General features: G+C 40.4%; 2 protein-coding genes across 2 annotated transcripts in view; one reads left to right on the top strand and one right to left on the bottom strand.

The window, feature by feature from the left end:
* Window positions 1–413, bottom strand: part of LOC126162459 (synaptogyrin) — a 59,301-nt gene extending 58,888 nt beyond the window's left edge. The window contains exon 1 of the mRNA XM_049918985.1: window positions 258–413. Coding sequence (XP_049774942.1) covers window positions 258–407 — 150 coding nt within the window. The 5' untranslated portion in view covers window positions 408–413. The remainder of the gene's footprint in view (window positions 1–257) is intronic.
* Window positions 414–757: 344 nt separating this feature from the next.
* The window catches only part of LOC126162458 (E3 ubiquitin-protein ligase ZNF598), a 67,673-nt gene continuing 53,925 nt past the window's right edge, over window positions 758–14,505 (top strand). The window contains exons 1-3 of the mRNA XM_049918984.1: window positions 758–1,177; window positions 1,293–1,535; window positions 1,613–1,824. Of these exons, the coding sequence (XP_049774941.1) occupies window positions 1,001–1,177; window positions 1,293–1,535; window positions 1,613–1,824 (632 nt within the window). The 5' untranslated portion in view covers window positions 758–1,000. The remainder of the gene's footprint in view (window positions 1,178–1,292; window positions 1,536–1,612; window positions 1,825–14,505) is intronic.

The raw sequence follows: 14,505 nt of genomic DNA, 5'->3' as shown, positions 1-14,505 counted from the left end.
CAATTTCTGCACGAGATACGTTTTAACTATAAAATATAAACGAAAAACTGAAATTAATGAACTAGTAATTCGGATATTCTCGGCAAGAATTAGTCCTAAAAAATCAATATTATCCTACAATCGACTCAGGCCAAAGTTTAGCAGCCGAACGAATCATGGCGGTGAAGCTGTCAAAATTAGTATGTACTGTTTGAAATGACCTGACATAAGTAATCCATACAGAACGTTTACAATTAACATCAAAATTAAATGCTTACCAAACATGCTGCTCTCAAAATAACTTGCGGTCTCTGTACAAATTGTATAGGATCAAACGGAGCACCCGCCTTTCCACCCCCATACGCTCCGCCTGTCTCCATCTTTACTGACCGACTGAAGGTACAGTTTGGTAAAGATCTTATAGGCATTCATCTAAGAGGTACTTTGCTGGTTAAGTCAATAGAAGATCTTAATCGACATTTTTAAATTTCTGTATTAGAGAAAACTCCTGGTAAAAGCATTATCTGTTCAAAATGAATAATGAGTTGTTCTGAAAGTGTTGACGTTGATAGCGCAATTGAAAAAAAAAAGTTGCGAGCACTAAGTTTGAACGAGTTTTTAAGAATAATATCCCTTTCATAAAGTGAAGTTCTGCAACTATTTTGCATGTTGCTTAGAAATAAAACCCGTTTAATTTATAACTATGTAAAAAGACATTACATTTCAACCAGTAATCGATGATGCTCCTACTAGATCTTTGGCATACGGGGAATTTCAGTCTTTGCTGTTAAGCGTGAATGCAAAGACTGAAGAGGGAGGTAGTTTTTTAATGTGTTGCTGTAGTTTTATTTGTGGGACACTGAGTTTGGGATACGTTGAAAAATTATAAAGACACAGTAAGCTTAAATTGGCCAACTGAATTCATATTGATCTTGTTGACTTCGTTAGTGTCAACCAGTGTTTCTACATTTAGAATATTACTTTGTATTTGGAAATATTCAAAATTTCAACGGTAGTAAGAATGTCAAGTGGCAAAGTGTACGAAAATTCAGAGAATACGTGTGTTGTTTGTTTCAAAAATGTGTCTATATATTCTGTGGGAGAATGTGATCACGCTGTATGTTATGAATGCTCCACAAGGATGCGAGTGTTGTGTCGTCAGAATGAATGTCCCATATGCAGACAGGATATGCCTAAGGTGAGCGAATAAAGGCTTCAATGTGATCTTTCCGAAAAAAAATTAATTGAAATCAGTATATCTTTAGCAAGTTAAACTATTTATGCTTTTGTATAATCTGTCTTGTTGTTATTAGGTAATATTCACAAAGGAAGTAAAACCATTTCGGTCTATAAGGGATGGTCATTATCTTATGGATAAGAAGTTTAGAATCTGTTTCGAAAACCAAGGAATTCAAGCTGCTTACAACAAGCTCTTAGAACACGTTTGCACTGTGTGCCCTGGCTCTCCAGCTTTCAGAACTTTCCAAAGTTTGAAGGATCATATGAGGAAAACGCATGAACTCCATTACTGTGATCTGTGTGTTGACAATTTAAAGGTGAGATCAGCAAAAACGCAGTTAGTTTCTGGAGGGATTGTTTAGTTGTCACTATATAGGGCTTACGTCATTTTCAGATATTTACTCGAGAAAGAAGATGCTACACACGCCAAGAGTTAGCACAACACCGGAGAAAAGGGGATCCAGATGACAGATCTCATCGTGGTCATCCGTTGTGTGAGTTTTGTGATCAAAGATATATGGACAATGATGAATTGTACAGGCATTTGAGAAGAGATCATCTGTACTGCCACTTCTGTGACGCAGATGGGTATCACCAGTATTATAGGTTAGATATCTTCATTGCCTATCTGCGCTTTTTGGTTTTATGTCTTATGTGTGTCCTTTTTGGCCATATTTACGTAGGGTACATAAAATTGTAGGTTGGTAGAACGTCCTATGTAATTGTTCAGCTATTTCTGTAGAACAGTTGGACAACAAGAAGTTACTCATTAGTCACTGGTCTGTAGGAAAGCATTAGTTCTATGTAGGCCCTACTGTCTTGTGTCCTTTGGATTAATTGAAGCCTAGTTGGTTGGTTGGTTGCGTGTTCCATTGATCAATCCCACTGTACAGTAGTCACTATGATGTGGAATGTGTCAAGTGCACAAGAAAAGTATATATGAAACAAAATTTATATATATTAGTTAAAAATTAATGTTTATATTATTTACCCCATTCCCTTAAGTGACACAAAATTCATAGACTATATTTATAGATTTATTTATTTCTATTCAAGAATTAATCTATGGTATAGGAGGAGTTGTTAAGGAGACATGACATCAATTTATGTTTCAAGCTATTACTGTTGGACACCTTATTTCATCTGGTAATTTGTTGAGAATTTTTATAGCAGTATATTTTACCCATTTCTGTGCCAAAGATAGGTTGAGCAAAGGATAGTGTAAGTCTCTTTTCTGGTATTAGGGCCTATAATCATGAATGTCACTGTTGTTTTTAAACTGGTCCATGTTGAGAACAAATTTCATTAGTGAGTAGATGTATTGTGAGGCTGTTGTAAGAATTCCCAATCTTTTAAAAAGATGCCTACAAGATGTGCAACTATGAACCCCACACATTAACCACTTTCTTTTGAGCAGTGAATACTTTGTCTAAATGTTGAGTTACCCCTAAATACTATTCCGTATGACATCAGAGAGTGAAAGTGTGCAAAGTATGGTAGCTTACTAATTTCTATATCCTCAAAATTGGCAATTATTCTGATCGCAAAAGTTGCTGCAACTAGTCTCTTTAGGAGATCCAAAATATGAATTTTTAAATTAAGATTCTCATCTGTATGTACACCCAAAAACTTACAATGCTCTACCCTGTCTACTGACTTTGGTTGATGTGTTATATTTATTGAAGGAATTGTACATTTTCCAGCAGAAAATTGGATGTACTGTGTATTTTCAAAGTTTAGAGCTAGCCCATTTGCAGAAAACCAATTAATGACTTTTCCAAAGACCTTATTTGTATCATTTTCAATTCGAATTTCTTTTACTGGATTAATAATGATGCTTGTATCGTCAGCAAACAGTGTCAGTTCAGCTTCCTGTTTCAGATAGGAAGGGAGGTCGTTCACATATATCAAGAACAGAAGGGGACCCATGATTGAACCCTGTGGAACACCTAATGTAATTTCACCCCAGTTAGATGAAGTGGCAAATGTATTTAAATCACTTGACCCATATAAGGAAACTTTTTGCTTCCTGTTCTGTAGGTATGACTTAAACCACTCATATGCTATTCCATTTATACCATAGAATTTTAATTTCTGTAACATGTCATGGTTCACACAATCAAATGCTTTGGACAAGTCACAGAAAATTCCTATTGGTGACATTTTACTATTTAAAGACTCTATTATGTGGACAGTGAAATTGTATATGGGTCATTCCATGTCAGTTCAACCAATTTGAGAAAATGTTCCAGTATGATAGTCTCAGATTTGGCTGAAATTTAGCACGCCAATGCTACCAAGTGTGGAACACTCGTATACAAAATTTTAAATTCCTGTGCCAATTAGTTCCAGAATTATGGCTTGTGAAAGAAGGTGGCGTGACCTGGAAATTGCAACCCACATCTGGCAATCTATCTTCAGACCCAACTTCAGGTCTTAATAACTTTCGAACTATTCTGCACAGTCCAGTGAAATTTTACAACCCAGTAACATCCACTTAGAGAACACACTCTACGAATCAAAACACCAACAGCATATTTCTGAGGGAAAATAAAAACTTCCAAAATGTGATTAAAAAAATGTAATATGTTAAAAGGTATATATTGTAGGTGCCCTCTATGCCAAATATAATTCACTCAAAAAGGGTATTAATTTTTTTGTGGTAAGTTTAATGTAGCCTAAACACACATTGAACTCGTCTTGCCCATATTAGTCACACAAACAGAGTTACATGCACATGAAAATACAAAAATTTGTAAAATTTCCTGAAAAAACATGGATTTTCGAAGTATGGTGGCACAAAAGAGAGAATTGATATCCAAGCCAAATTTCAAACACTGCATAAGTAGACCATAATATAATATGCTGCCAAATTTCAACTTGTTATTGCAAGGCATTTGTGTACAATAAAAGTTGACAGAGATGTATTTGGTTACATTTCTTTTAACACAATTCAGCAAGTAATAGTGATGATGCAGACAGCTTGTTTCAGATAAAGCTGCAGCAGTTGTTGGGAACCATTAGGCAACAGAAAGTTAAACATTGTTAGGCAGGAACAACAAAGGAAACAAGCAACAATTACAGGTTACTCATGTTTGTAAGATTCAGTACTGTTGTGGAAAGTCAGTATGGAGGCAGAAGAGTGTACTAGTGGTGATTTTGTTCAAACAAGTTGCAATATTGGTAGAGCACAACTATCTGAATGTCATAAAACAACATATGGAACAAAATGTGGCATTCACTTTGTACTGTATGATCTGGACGAATCGGACCAAGATTTGTTGCTATGGAGATCCGGGATACACCCTGTGGGCACAAGAAGTACAGTTCCAGGAAACTTTAGTGTTTGTTATCATCATGTGAAAGTTTTTCTGGATAAGTATTCTTTCCTACAAAGAAGCAGTTTTGATCCATTTCGAATTCATAAGAAGACAGTGAAGTGTAGCCTCAGAGAAATTGATATAAAATCAGTATTGAAAGTGAATCAGTGCATGGGACTTAACATGAAAGCAAGACAAAACTTATGTTCCAGGTGTGTTACACTGCTAAAAAATGAAGAATATTCTGATGGTTTACATGACAGTGACGAAGAGTATCAGCCACCTACAACCACAGCGGATGAGAGCAATTAAATACTTCAGTGACTGCTCTTGGTGTCTCTCCCATGAAGACAAACAAAGGTGGGAAAAGAGACAGGCCCTGCTATGGTAGAGGAAAACTACAAGAAGCTCAAATGGAATTAAAACACAAAATAGCTGACACAGTAATGGTGGAAGAGGAAGAACTATCTGCTCCAAAGGAACATAAATCGTGCCAGAAATGCTCGGAGTTTGACAAAATTGTGCATGATTTGAAAGAAAAATGTGCCGTATCCACATGCCAAAAAAAGTAGCTATTCTTACCCTTGCACCTTCCAGCTTGTCTATTGACTACACTGCAGAGGAATTCAATGTTTCTACATATATGGTAAAGCAAGCTAGGAAAATAAAAGCAACCCAAGGAGTGCTTCAACAGGTTCAGGATAAGCAATAGAATTCAGAAATAAAGGTGCTAGTGTCAGAGTTCCATGAAAATAATGACCACAGCCGAATAATGCCTGGAAAAAAGACTGTAACGGTGAAAATAGGAAATGTACGTGTACAGATGCAAAAAAAACTGTTGCTATGCAACATATGAGAACTATATGTAGAATTAAAGGAAAAGTATCCCAATACCAAAGTAGGTTTATCATCTTTTTTCAATCTTCAGCCAAAATGGGGGCACACACAATGTTTGTGTATGTGAGACGCATCAAAATGCTAAGCTGATGTTTGCTGCTATAAAGGATTCTGGTATGGATTACAAAGGTGCAATGAAGCTGCTAGTGTGTGACATCAGTTCCTACCAGTGCATGATACACAGGTGTGAAAAGTGTCCTGGTAAGGCAAATCTTGCAGAACACATGAATAACAAACTGTATGGTGAACTCCTTATGGGTGACGAACTTGTCTCTTATAAACAATGGACACACGTGGATTGCACAAGTATTGAAAAAAAGCAAAGTACAGGGTTATTACAAATGATTGAAGCGATTTCACAGCTCTACAATAACTTTATTATTTGAGATATTTTCACAATGCTTTGCACACACATACAAAAACTCAAAAAGTTATTTTAGGCATTCACAAATGTTCGATATGTGCCCCTTTAGTGATTCGGCAGACATCAAGCCAATAATAAAGTTCCTCCCACACTCGGCGCAGCATCTCCCCATCAATGAGTTCGAAAGCATCGTTGATGCGAGCTCGCAGTTCTGGCACGTTTCTTGGTAGAGGAGGTTTAAACACTGAATCTTTCACATAACCCCACAGAAAGAAATCGCATGAGGTTAAGTCGGGAGAGCGTGGAGATTCAACCGTTTCTTCGCTCATTGCAGGCCGACCCGTTGATTTCCCCTTACAGAGGCATACAGAAGCTTTAAACTGCGCATACCATCGCCGAATGGAGTTAGCAGTTGGTGGGTCTTTGTTGAACTTCGCCCTGAAGTGTCGTTGCACTGTTATGACTGACTGATGTGAGTGCATTTCAAGCACGACATACGCTTTCTTGGCTCCTGTCGCCATTTTGTCTCACTGCGCTCTCGAGCGCTGTGGCCGCAGAAAACTGAAGTGTGGCTTCAGCTGAACAAAACTTTGAGTTTTCCTACGTATCTGTAGTGTGTCGTGACCATATGTCAATGAATGGAGCTACAGTGAATTTATGAAATCGCTTCAATCATTTGTAATAGCCCTGTACAGTGGAAGATTTTGTTGAAATGTGTTGTCAAAAACTGACAAACTGACCACACACAGCAACAGCACAATTGGCTTATCTCCAGTTTTGTAAGGATAATTTGAAACAAGATGAAATTATAGTAATACTAGACTTTTCTGAAAATTATGCATTTATAGTTCAAGATACCATCCAAGGATATCATTGGGACAACAGTCAAGTAACTCTCCAGCCATTTGCGATTTACTATAGAGGTGAATCAGGTGATGTGTCTGTCATGAACCTGTGCGTTTTTAGTGACTGTTTAACTCATGATGCCACTGCAGCTCATGCCCACATTCTCACTGTCATGGCGTATGTGAAAAACAAGCTGCCTCACATACATTTTGCAAAATATGTCAGTGATGGGGCAGCTAGTCAGTAAAAAAATTGTAAAAATCTCAAATTTTGGCATGCATTACCATGATTTTCAGATTCAAGCAGAATGGAATTTTTTTGCAACAAGTCATGGTAAAAGTGTATGTGATGGTATTGATGCTACCATAAAGCCCATGGCATCACGAGCTAGTCTGCTGCACCGTACAGAAGGTCACATTCTAACACCTCTTCAATTATTTATCTGGGTACAGAAAAATATCTTCGGCATACAGTCATTCTATGTTTCAAAAGATGCGGTGAAATCAGTCGAGGAGTTGCTAAAAAGCAGACTAGAACACGTTAAAACTGTTGCAGGCACAAGGAGCCATCATCACTTCTCTCCAGCGGTCTCTGACAATGTGCAGATGAGCAGACTGTCCGGTTATAACTATAGGTTCATGCACAACATGTGTATTCACAGTGTGTCTGACTCAGGATTCAGAAGCAAAAGCAGCAACATGCAACCAGGTTGCTATGTTATTGCTGTTTATGATGACAAATGGTACTTATGATGTGTTGCAGAGTGCTGTGAAGCAGAAGGTGATGTATTTGTGAATTTCATGGCACCAGCAGGACCAGTAATATCATTTCATTGGCCATGTTTGGCAGACAGGTGTTGGATACCTTTCGAACATATTCTTATGACAGTTCCTGTTCTTACCACAGTGTCAGGAAGACAGTACAATTTGCCACTCAATGTACAGAGTACAGTAGCTAAAGTGTGGGAGAACTTCTGTGTGAAGCACAATCAACTGGTTTTTAGCAGTTAAGGTGCAGTAAACATTAATTATAGGTTGTGTTAATCTGTCTATATGTTGTTGCTTAGTGATTAAACAGTTGTGGGAGAGGATAAGAAGATGCAGAACAGTTTACGATACGTTTTTTACAAAATTGTGTTGTGGAACAATGGCCACATCACCAAATACATCTGTCAACTTCCATTGTAAGCAAATGTCTTGCAGTGACATACTGAAATTTGGAGATATATATCATTATGGTCTACCTATGCAGTGTGTGAAATTTGGCTTGGAAACCTCTTGTCCCTTTTGTGCTCCACACTTCGAAAATCCATGTTTTTCAGGTAATTTTTCAAATTTTTGTATTTTCGTGTGCAGGTAACTTAGTTTTTGTGCCTGATATGGGCATGATGAAGTGTGTGTGTGTGTGTGTGTGTGTGTGTGTGTGGGTGTGTAGGCCACATTAAGCTTACCACAAAAAATTTATACCCTTTTTGAGTGAATTATATTTGGCATAGAGGGCACCTACAATATGTACCTTTTAACGTATTACATTTTTCTAATCACATTTTGGAATTTATTTTCCCTCAGAAATATGTTGTTGGTGTTTCCATTCATAGAGTGTTTTCTCTAAATGGATGTTACTGGGTTGTAAAAATTTCATTGGACTGTGTGGAATAGTTCCAAAGTTATTAAGACCTGAAATTGGATCTGAAGATAGATTGCCAAAAGCAGGTTGCAATGTCGGGGTCACGCCACCTTCTTTCACAAGGGGAACTAATACTTTGTACACGAGTGTTCCACACATGGTAGAATTAGTGTACTGAATTTCAGTCAAATCTGAGACTATGAGCTGGAGCCCCTGGTTGAACTGACTTGGAATCACTCATATTGCCGTCTCAGTGGAAGAGCATTTTTGAAATCCTATGATACTGCTTCATCATCTCACAATCGAAATCGAACTGCTGCCTTCCAACCTTGTATAGACCACAGACTATGCTACAGGTCAGTATGGCACCACAACTAAGATGTCATATTCACATTTGTTGGCTTTGTCAACTTGGAACCAAACTTTCACTTTATTTTGTATCTCAGACTACATTCCTGTGTTTGTTGTCACAAAGCAGATTCCAAGAAATTATATAAATAAAGAATAATTGTCAGTTTTCTATTTGCTCACATAAGTCGTTTTACGTCATATATTGTCACAGGACAAAGCCGACATCTGCTATCAATAGATTCAATTAACCTCATCTATCAGTTTACTTACTATTATGTGCTTTATTATTGTAGGGTGTTTGAATCATATTTGAAGCTTTTTTAAGTTTTATGCTAGCTACTAAATGTGACTTCATTTAAATTACGAGACTACATTAAGTAATTCTTTACCATACCAAATTTTATGTTCGCAAAACATATTTTAGTTAATTCCTGTATCAATATGACGCTGAAAACAGTAGTAAATGATGATAGCAGTAACTGTCTCCTAATAAGCCACCCCAATGTATAATAATACAAAACTCTTATTTTGATTTTTAGAAGAAAACATATTTGCACATTTGATTTTGTTCCCGATGGTATCTTTCCGTATATTTTCTGAACTATGTAGACAAAAATATTTTGGGCCATGAAAATATTGCTGAAATGCTATGCTAGTTTTTTTTACCCCACATTGCTGGTATTGGGTATGCACATAATATGTGGGCCTGGGATAGTGCGGACTTATACAAAGGCAGCCAGATTTAAATGTAAGCAAATGAGAACTTTGTCTGCCTGAGGGTAGAGAAGAGCAGTGGAGCATAGCCCATTGTCATACGGGTCACAGATCCTTTCTGGTGTCATAGTTATGTTAAAGGCATTTGATGCATCAGCATTATTCTCTTCAGTACCTAAATAATAAAAGAGCAACACACAATGGAAAGCAAAGGGGAAATACACAAAGTGTGTGCAGTGGCTTCTGCACCATTTTGAGTAAAATAGTTTTGTAGTGATGTCTTCGACCACCACAATTCACATCACAACAATTAAAACGCCTTTTTAAGTCTGCATAAAATCTTCATTATTGTATACAAAAAGGAAGACAAATGACAGAAAGTAAGTGGTAGTTCATATGTCAGGGTTTGTGTTATTAACAAGAGATACAGAGTTATTGTTGAGTGAAGGAATGTACTACATATGACTACATTTTTATTGCAATCAACCAAAGTTGCTAGAAGCGAATCTTCTCTTTCTGTACTTTAAAGTGGAAATATTCAGCTGGGTGTAATCTGTGAAAGTTATGTGATGATAAAACAACTTATATACTGTTCAGAAGTAATGATTTTCCTCAAGATGCCAGGAATTAAACCCATGACCCAGTGATTTAGCTGCAGCAGTGCTAGCCACTTGAACGCGAGCTGCGGACTAGTTATAAGGTGACAATTATTGAACTATATGAAATAAAATTGTTGTAAGTTCTGAACGGTTTGCATAAAGATGTTCAAACTGCATGGTTGGTAGTGGGGCATAATGGGAATTGGTATTAGCATGCACATCTGCCCTGTTGTTATCGAATATTTGCATTTGAAAATGTCATTGTACAGCATGCATGAGCTTTAGCACTAGCAAAGGCCTACTATGCGTGCAATAGCAGACCAATTGCGGCTCAAAGGAAGTTTGCAGCAGAGTTGAAGATGAAGACAACCAGTCCGAGTGAGCTAACACACAAGAATTTGATTTGTAAGTTTGAAGGAACGGGTAGTGTCTGTGATGACAGTGTTTGCAGTTGATTGTCCAGAAAGGGTGAAAACATCAAGAAGACATGCACTGTGTTTGAAATCAGCGCCAGGAAATCAATCGGACGAACTGCACAACAGGTGGGAATTAACTGGGATATACTGCAACAAATTGTTGTTGCTGACCTGCATCTCATCCCATACAAAATTCAAAAGCCATCAGCCATTAATCCCAGGGCCACGGAACAGTGGTTGTATTACACCAACACTGTTGTCCATGTAATTGACGAACAGGACTTTGATGTGAATATGGTCTGGTTTAACGACAAAGTCCATTTTCATTTGGATGGATTCATCAGTTACCAAAATTGGCACATTTAGGGCACTGCGATCTAGAAGTCTCTTCACAGACAGCGGGTGACAGTGTGTTGTTCAGTGTTCAGTCACGAAATAATTGGTGTGATATTTCTTGATAGTACTGTGACTGCCAAATGGTACATGAAGGTTTTGGAAAATGATTTCGTCCCCATTATCCAAAGTGACCCTGACTTCAACAAAATGCGGTTCATGCAAGACTGAACTTGACCCCATCAAAGCAGGAGTGTGTTTGATGTCTTGGAGGAGCAGTTTGGGGACTGCGTTCTGGCTCTGCGGTACCTAGAGACAACTGGGCCATATTCGCCTTGGTATTTAGTCTGTAGCAGAATGGACGGGGACTCCTTTCTACCTACAAAGCCTCAGTTTTTTGTTCAACATCTTGAGGATAAGTTCGGGGAAGTGACAGAACTGTCCAAGATGAGAAGCAGTGCAGTCTTGATTCAGACACCATCCCCAGCCCAATCCGGGGTGTTACTCGCTTTTGACCAGCTGGGTGATATTCCTGTTTCCGAGGCTCCCCATTAAAGCCTCAGCATGGTCCAGGGGATTATTTTCCATCGCGACCTCCTCTTGCAGTTGCGTGACGAGCTCCATGCCAATCTAGAACGGTGGGGTGTTCATTTCATCTAGCGCATTTACAGGGGACTCAAAGACGACTGTGCCTTCATCTTGGCCTTTAAGAGTGATTCATTGCATGAAAAAGTCAAGGCGATGGTTTACTGCTATGATGTAAAAGCGTACATCCCTCCCCCTATGCGGTGCTTTAAGTGCTGGAAATTCGGGCACATGTCTTCCCGCTGCACTTCCAACACTGCATTTCGAGACTGCAGACATCCACCGCATCCAGATACTCCCTGTGCACCTCCTCCCACTTTCATCAACTGCAGAGAGCAGCACTCCCCCCTACTCGCCAGGCTGCTCAGTACTCCAAAAGAAATGGAAAATCATGGAGTACAAGACCCTGGACCGGTTGACTTACCAAGAGGCTAAACATAAACTTGAATTATTACACCCCGTTTGGTTGATATCCACATACGCTACCATCACCATCACAAGTACCAGTCGTACTACGCTCTGTGCCACGAACAGTGGGCTCTCTGGGCCTCCAGATTACATCTGCCCTCCTGGTTGTAGGGGGGAAAATCTCCTGCTGTTGCTCCCATATTACCTCCTTCGGGAGCAAGGCCCCCTAAATGTAGGGGACATTGGTCCCCACCCCCAGCTGGAGAAGCAACAGCCTCCTCTTGATCTTCTCACACAGAAGGGGTCCCTTGGGGCCTTCTCTCCCATGGTCTCCACTAATGCCACAGCAGACACTCACCAGTAGCTCAAGGAGCCAAAAGCTGCTGGATGAAGAGCTTCACGGTCTTCCTCTGTGCCTGAAGCTGCTTTGGAGAAATCATCGTAGCAAGTCCATAAAGAGAAGCGAGAGAGCACGCAAACTAAGTAGTAGTCTGCTAATAAACAGGATCATCTGGTGGCCGCAACACCACCACTCACTGTAAATTCTGCATCTGAGGCTGCGGTGGAGATCTTAGCATCCACTGCGGACCTGGATCTCACTGATGCCTCATCAACCATAGAAATGGCTACAAATACTTAATCGAAGGCAGCAGGTGACCCTGGGGCATAACCTGCCTCCTTTACACCTTTCATGCCTTCCCAGTGTCACAATAACATCATCCTCCAGTGAATAGTGGTGGTTTTTTTTCACCACCTGGCAGAGCTACGGCAACTGTTAAGCTTTACACTTGCTTCCTGCATTGCCCTCCAGGAAACCTAGTTCCCAGAATGCGGACCCCTGCCCTTCGCAGCTATAGGGGATATTACAAGAACCATAGCGACTACAATTGTCAGGTGGAATTTGTGTCCTGAACTCGGTATGCAGTAAACCTGTACCCTTTCAAATTCCTCTTGAAGATATAGCTGTCAGGATAAGGACGATGCAGGAAATAACTGTCTGCAACGTATATCTTCCTCCAGATTGTTCAGTATCCCTGAACACATTGACTGCACTGATTCAACAACTCCCTAAGCATTTCCTACTTTTGGGAGATTTTAATGCCCATAACCATTGTGGGGTGGCACTGTGCTTACTGGTAGAGATGTCGAAACTTTCCTGTCTCAACTCGACCTTTGCCTTTTAAATACTGGGGCCCCTACACTTTTCAGTGTGGTTCATGGCATTTACTCGGCATTGATTATCCTTCTGCAGCCCAGGACTTCTCCCATCTGCTCACTGGAGGGCCCGCGATGATTTGTGTGGTAATGATCACTTCCCCATCTTCTTGTCACTCCCTCAATGCCATTGCCCCGGACATCTTCCAAGATGGGCTTTAAACAAGGCAGGGAAGCTTTCACCACTGCTGTCACCATTGAATCTCCCCCTCATGATCCCATCGATGTGGTAGTTGAGCAGGTCACTGGAACGATCATTTCTGTGGCGGAAAAAACAATCCCTTGTTCTTTAGGCTGCCACCAGCGAAAATCAGTACCTTGGTGGTCGCCAGAAATTGCCAAGGCCATTAAAAAGCGTCGCCGAGCTCTACAGCAATATAAGTGGCATCCTTCCCTAGAGCACCTAGGTTTTAAACAGTTCCGTGCCCGCTTTTGTCAGCTTATAAAAAGATGGAAACAGGTATGTTGGAGGAGGTACATCTTGACCATTTGGTGTCATACGTCACCTTCCCAAGTCTGGACGAAGATCAAACTTGTTTGTGGGTACCAGACCTCGACAGGTGTTACTGGCATTAACATCAGTGGTGTGTTATCTACCAACGCAAATGCAATTGCCGAGCACTTTGCTGAGCATTATGCTTGAACCTCCGCGTTACGCGGAGGGCTTTCCTTTCCATCAAACAGAGGATGGAAAGGAAAGCCCTCTCATTCACTGAACATCACAGTGAACCCTATAACACTCCATTTACAGATCGGGAGCTCTTCAGCGTTCTTACACATTGCCCGGACACAACTTCTGGGGGGGAATGGGATCCATAGTCTGATGATCAAACATCTCTCATCTGACTACAAGCGACTTTCTTCATCATCAACTGGATCTGGTGCGATGGCGCCTTTCCATCACAATGGTGGGAGAGCGCCATCATTCCAGTGCTCAAACCCAGGGGGGGGGGGGGGGGGGGGACCTGCTTGATGTGGATAGCATCAGCCTCACCAACGTTCTCTGTAAGCTGTTAGAACGTATGGTAAGTCAGCAGTTGTGTTGGATCCTGGAGTCACTTGGACTGCTGGCTGCATGCCTGGGCAGTTTCTGCCAGGGTCGATCTACCAGTGATAATTTAGTATCCCTCGAGTCTGCAATCCGAATAGCTTTTTCGAGACACCAACACCTGTTTGCCGTCATTTTTGACTTACGAAAAGCTTACAACACGACCTGGCAACATAATATCCTTGCTGCGTTATATGAGTGAGGTCTTGGGGCCCGTTCCCGATTTTTATCCAGAACTTCCTGTCGCTCCGTACTTTCTGTGTCGAAGTTGTGCTTCTGATAGTTCCTCCCTCCCCCCCCCCCTTCCCCCCTACCCCTGTCCAGAAGAATGAGGTTCCACATTGCTCTGTATTTAGTGTATCTCTATTTTTAGTGGCCATTAATGGTCTAGCAGCAGCTGACTTCTGCATTTCGTATTGCTCTCCTCCAGTACTGGTGTTGTTGAGCGGCACCTACAAGTTGCCATCCACAAGACACAGTCATGGGCTCTAGCCCACAGCTACCAGTTTTCATCCACAGAGTTGTGTGTTATGCACTTCTGTTGCCATCGTACTGTTCATCCGCA

Source organism: Schistocerca cancellata, chromosome 2 (genome assembly GCF_023864275.1).
Source record: "Schistocerca cancellata isolate TAMUIC-IGC-003103 chromosome 2, iqSchCanc2.1, whole genome shotgun sequence".
NCBI lineage: Eukaryota > Metazoa > Arthropoda > Insecta > Orthoptera > Acrididae > Schistocerca > Schistocerca cancellata.
The sequence above is the reverse complement of the archived record's forward strand: the minus strand, read 5'-3'. Positions and strand labels throughout refer to the sequence as shown.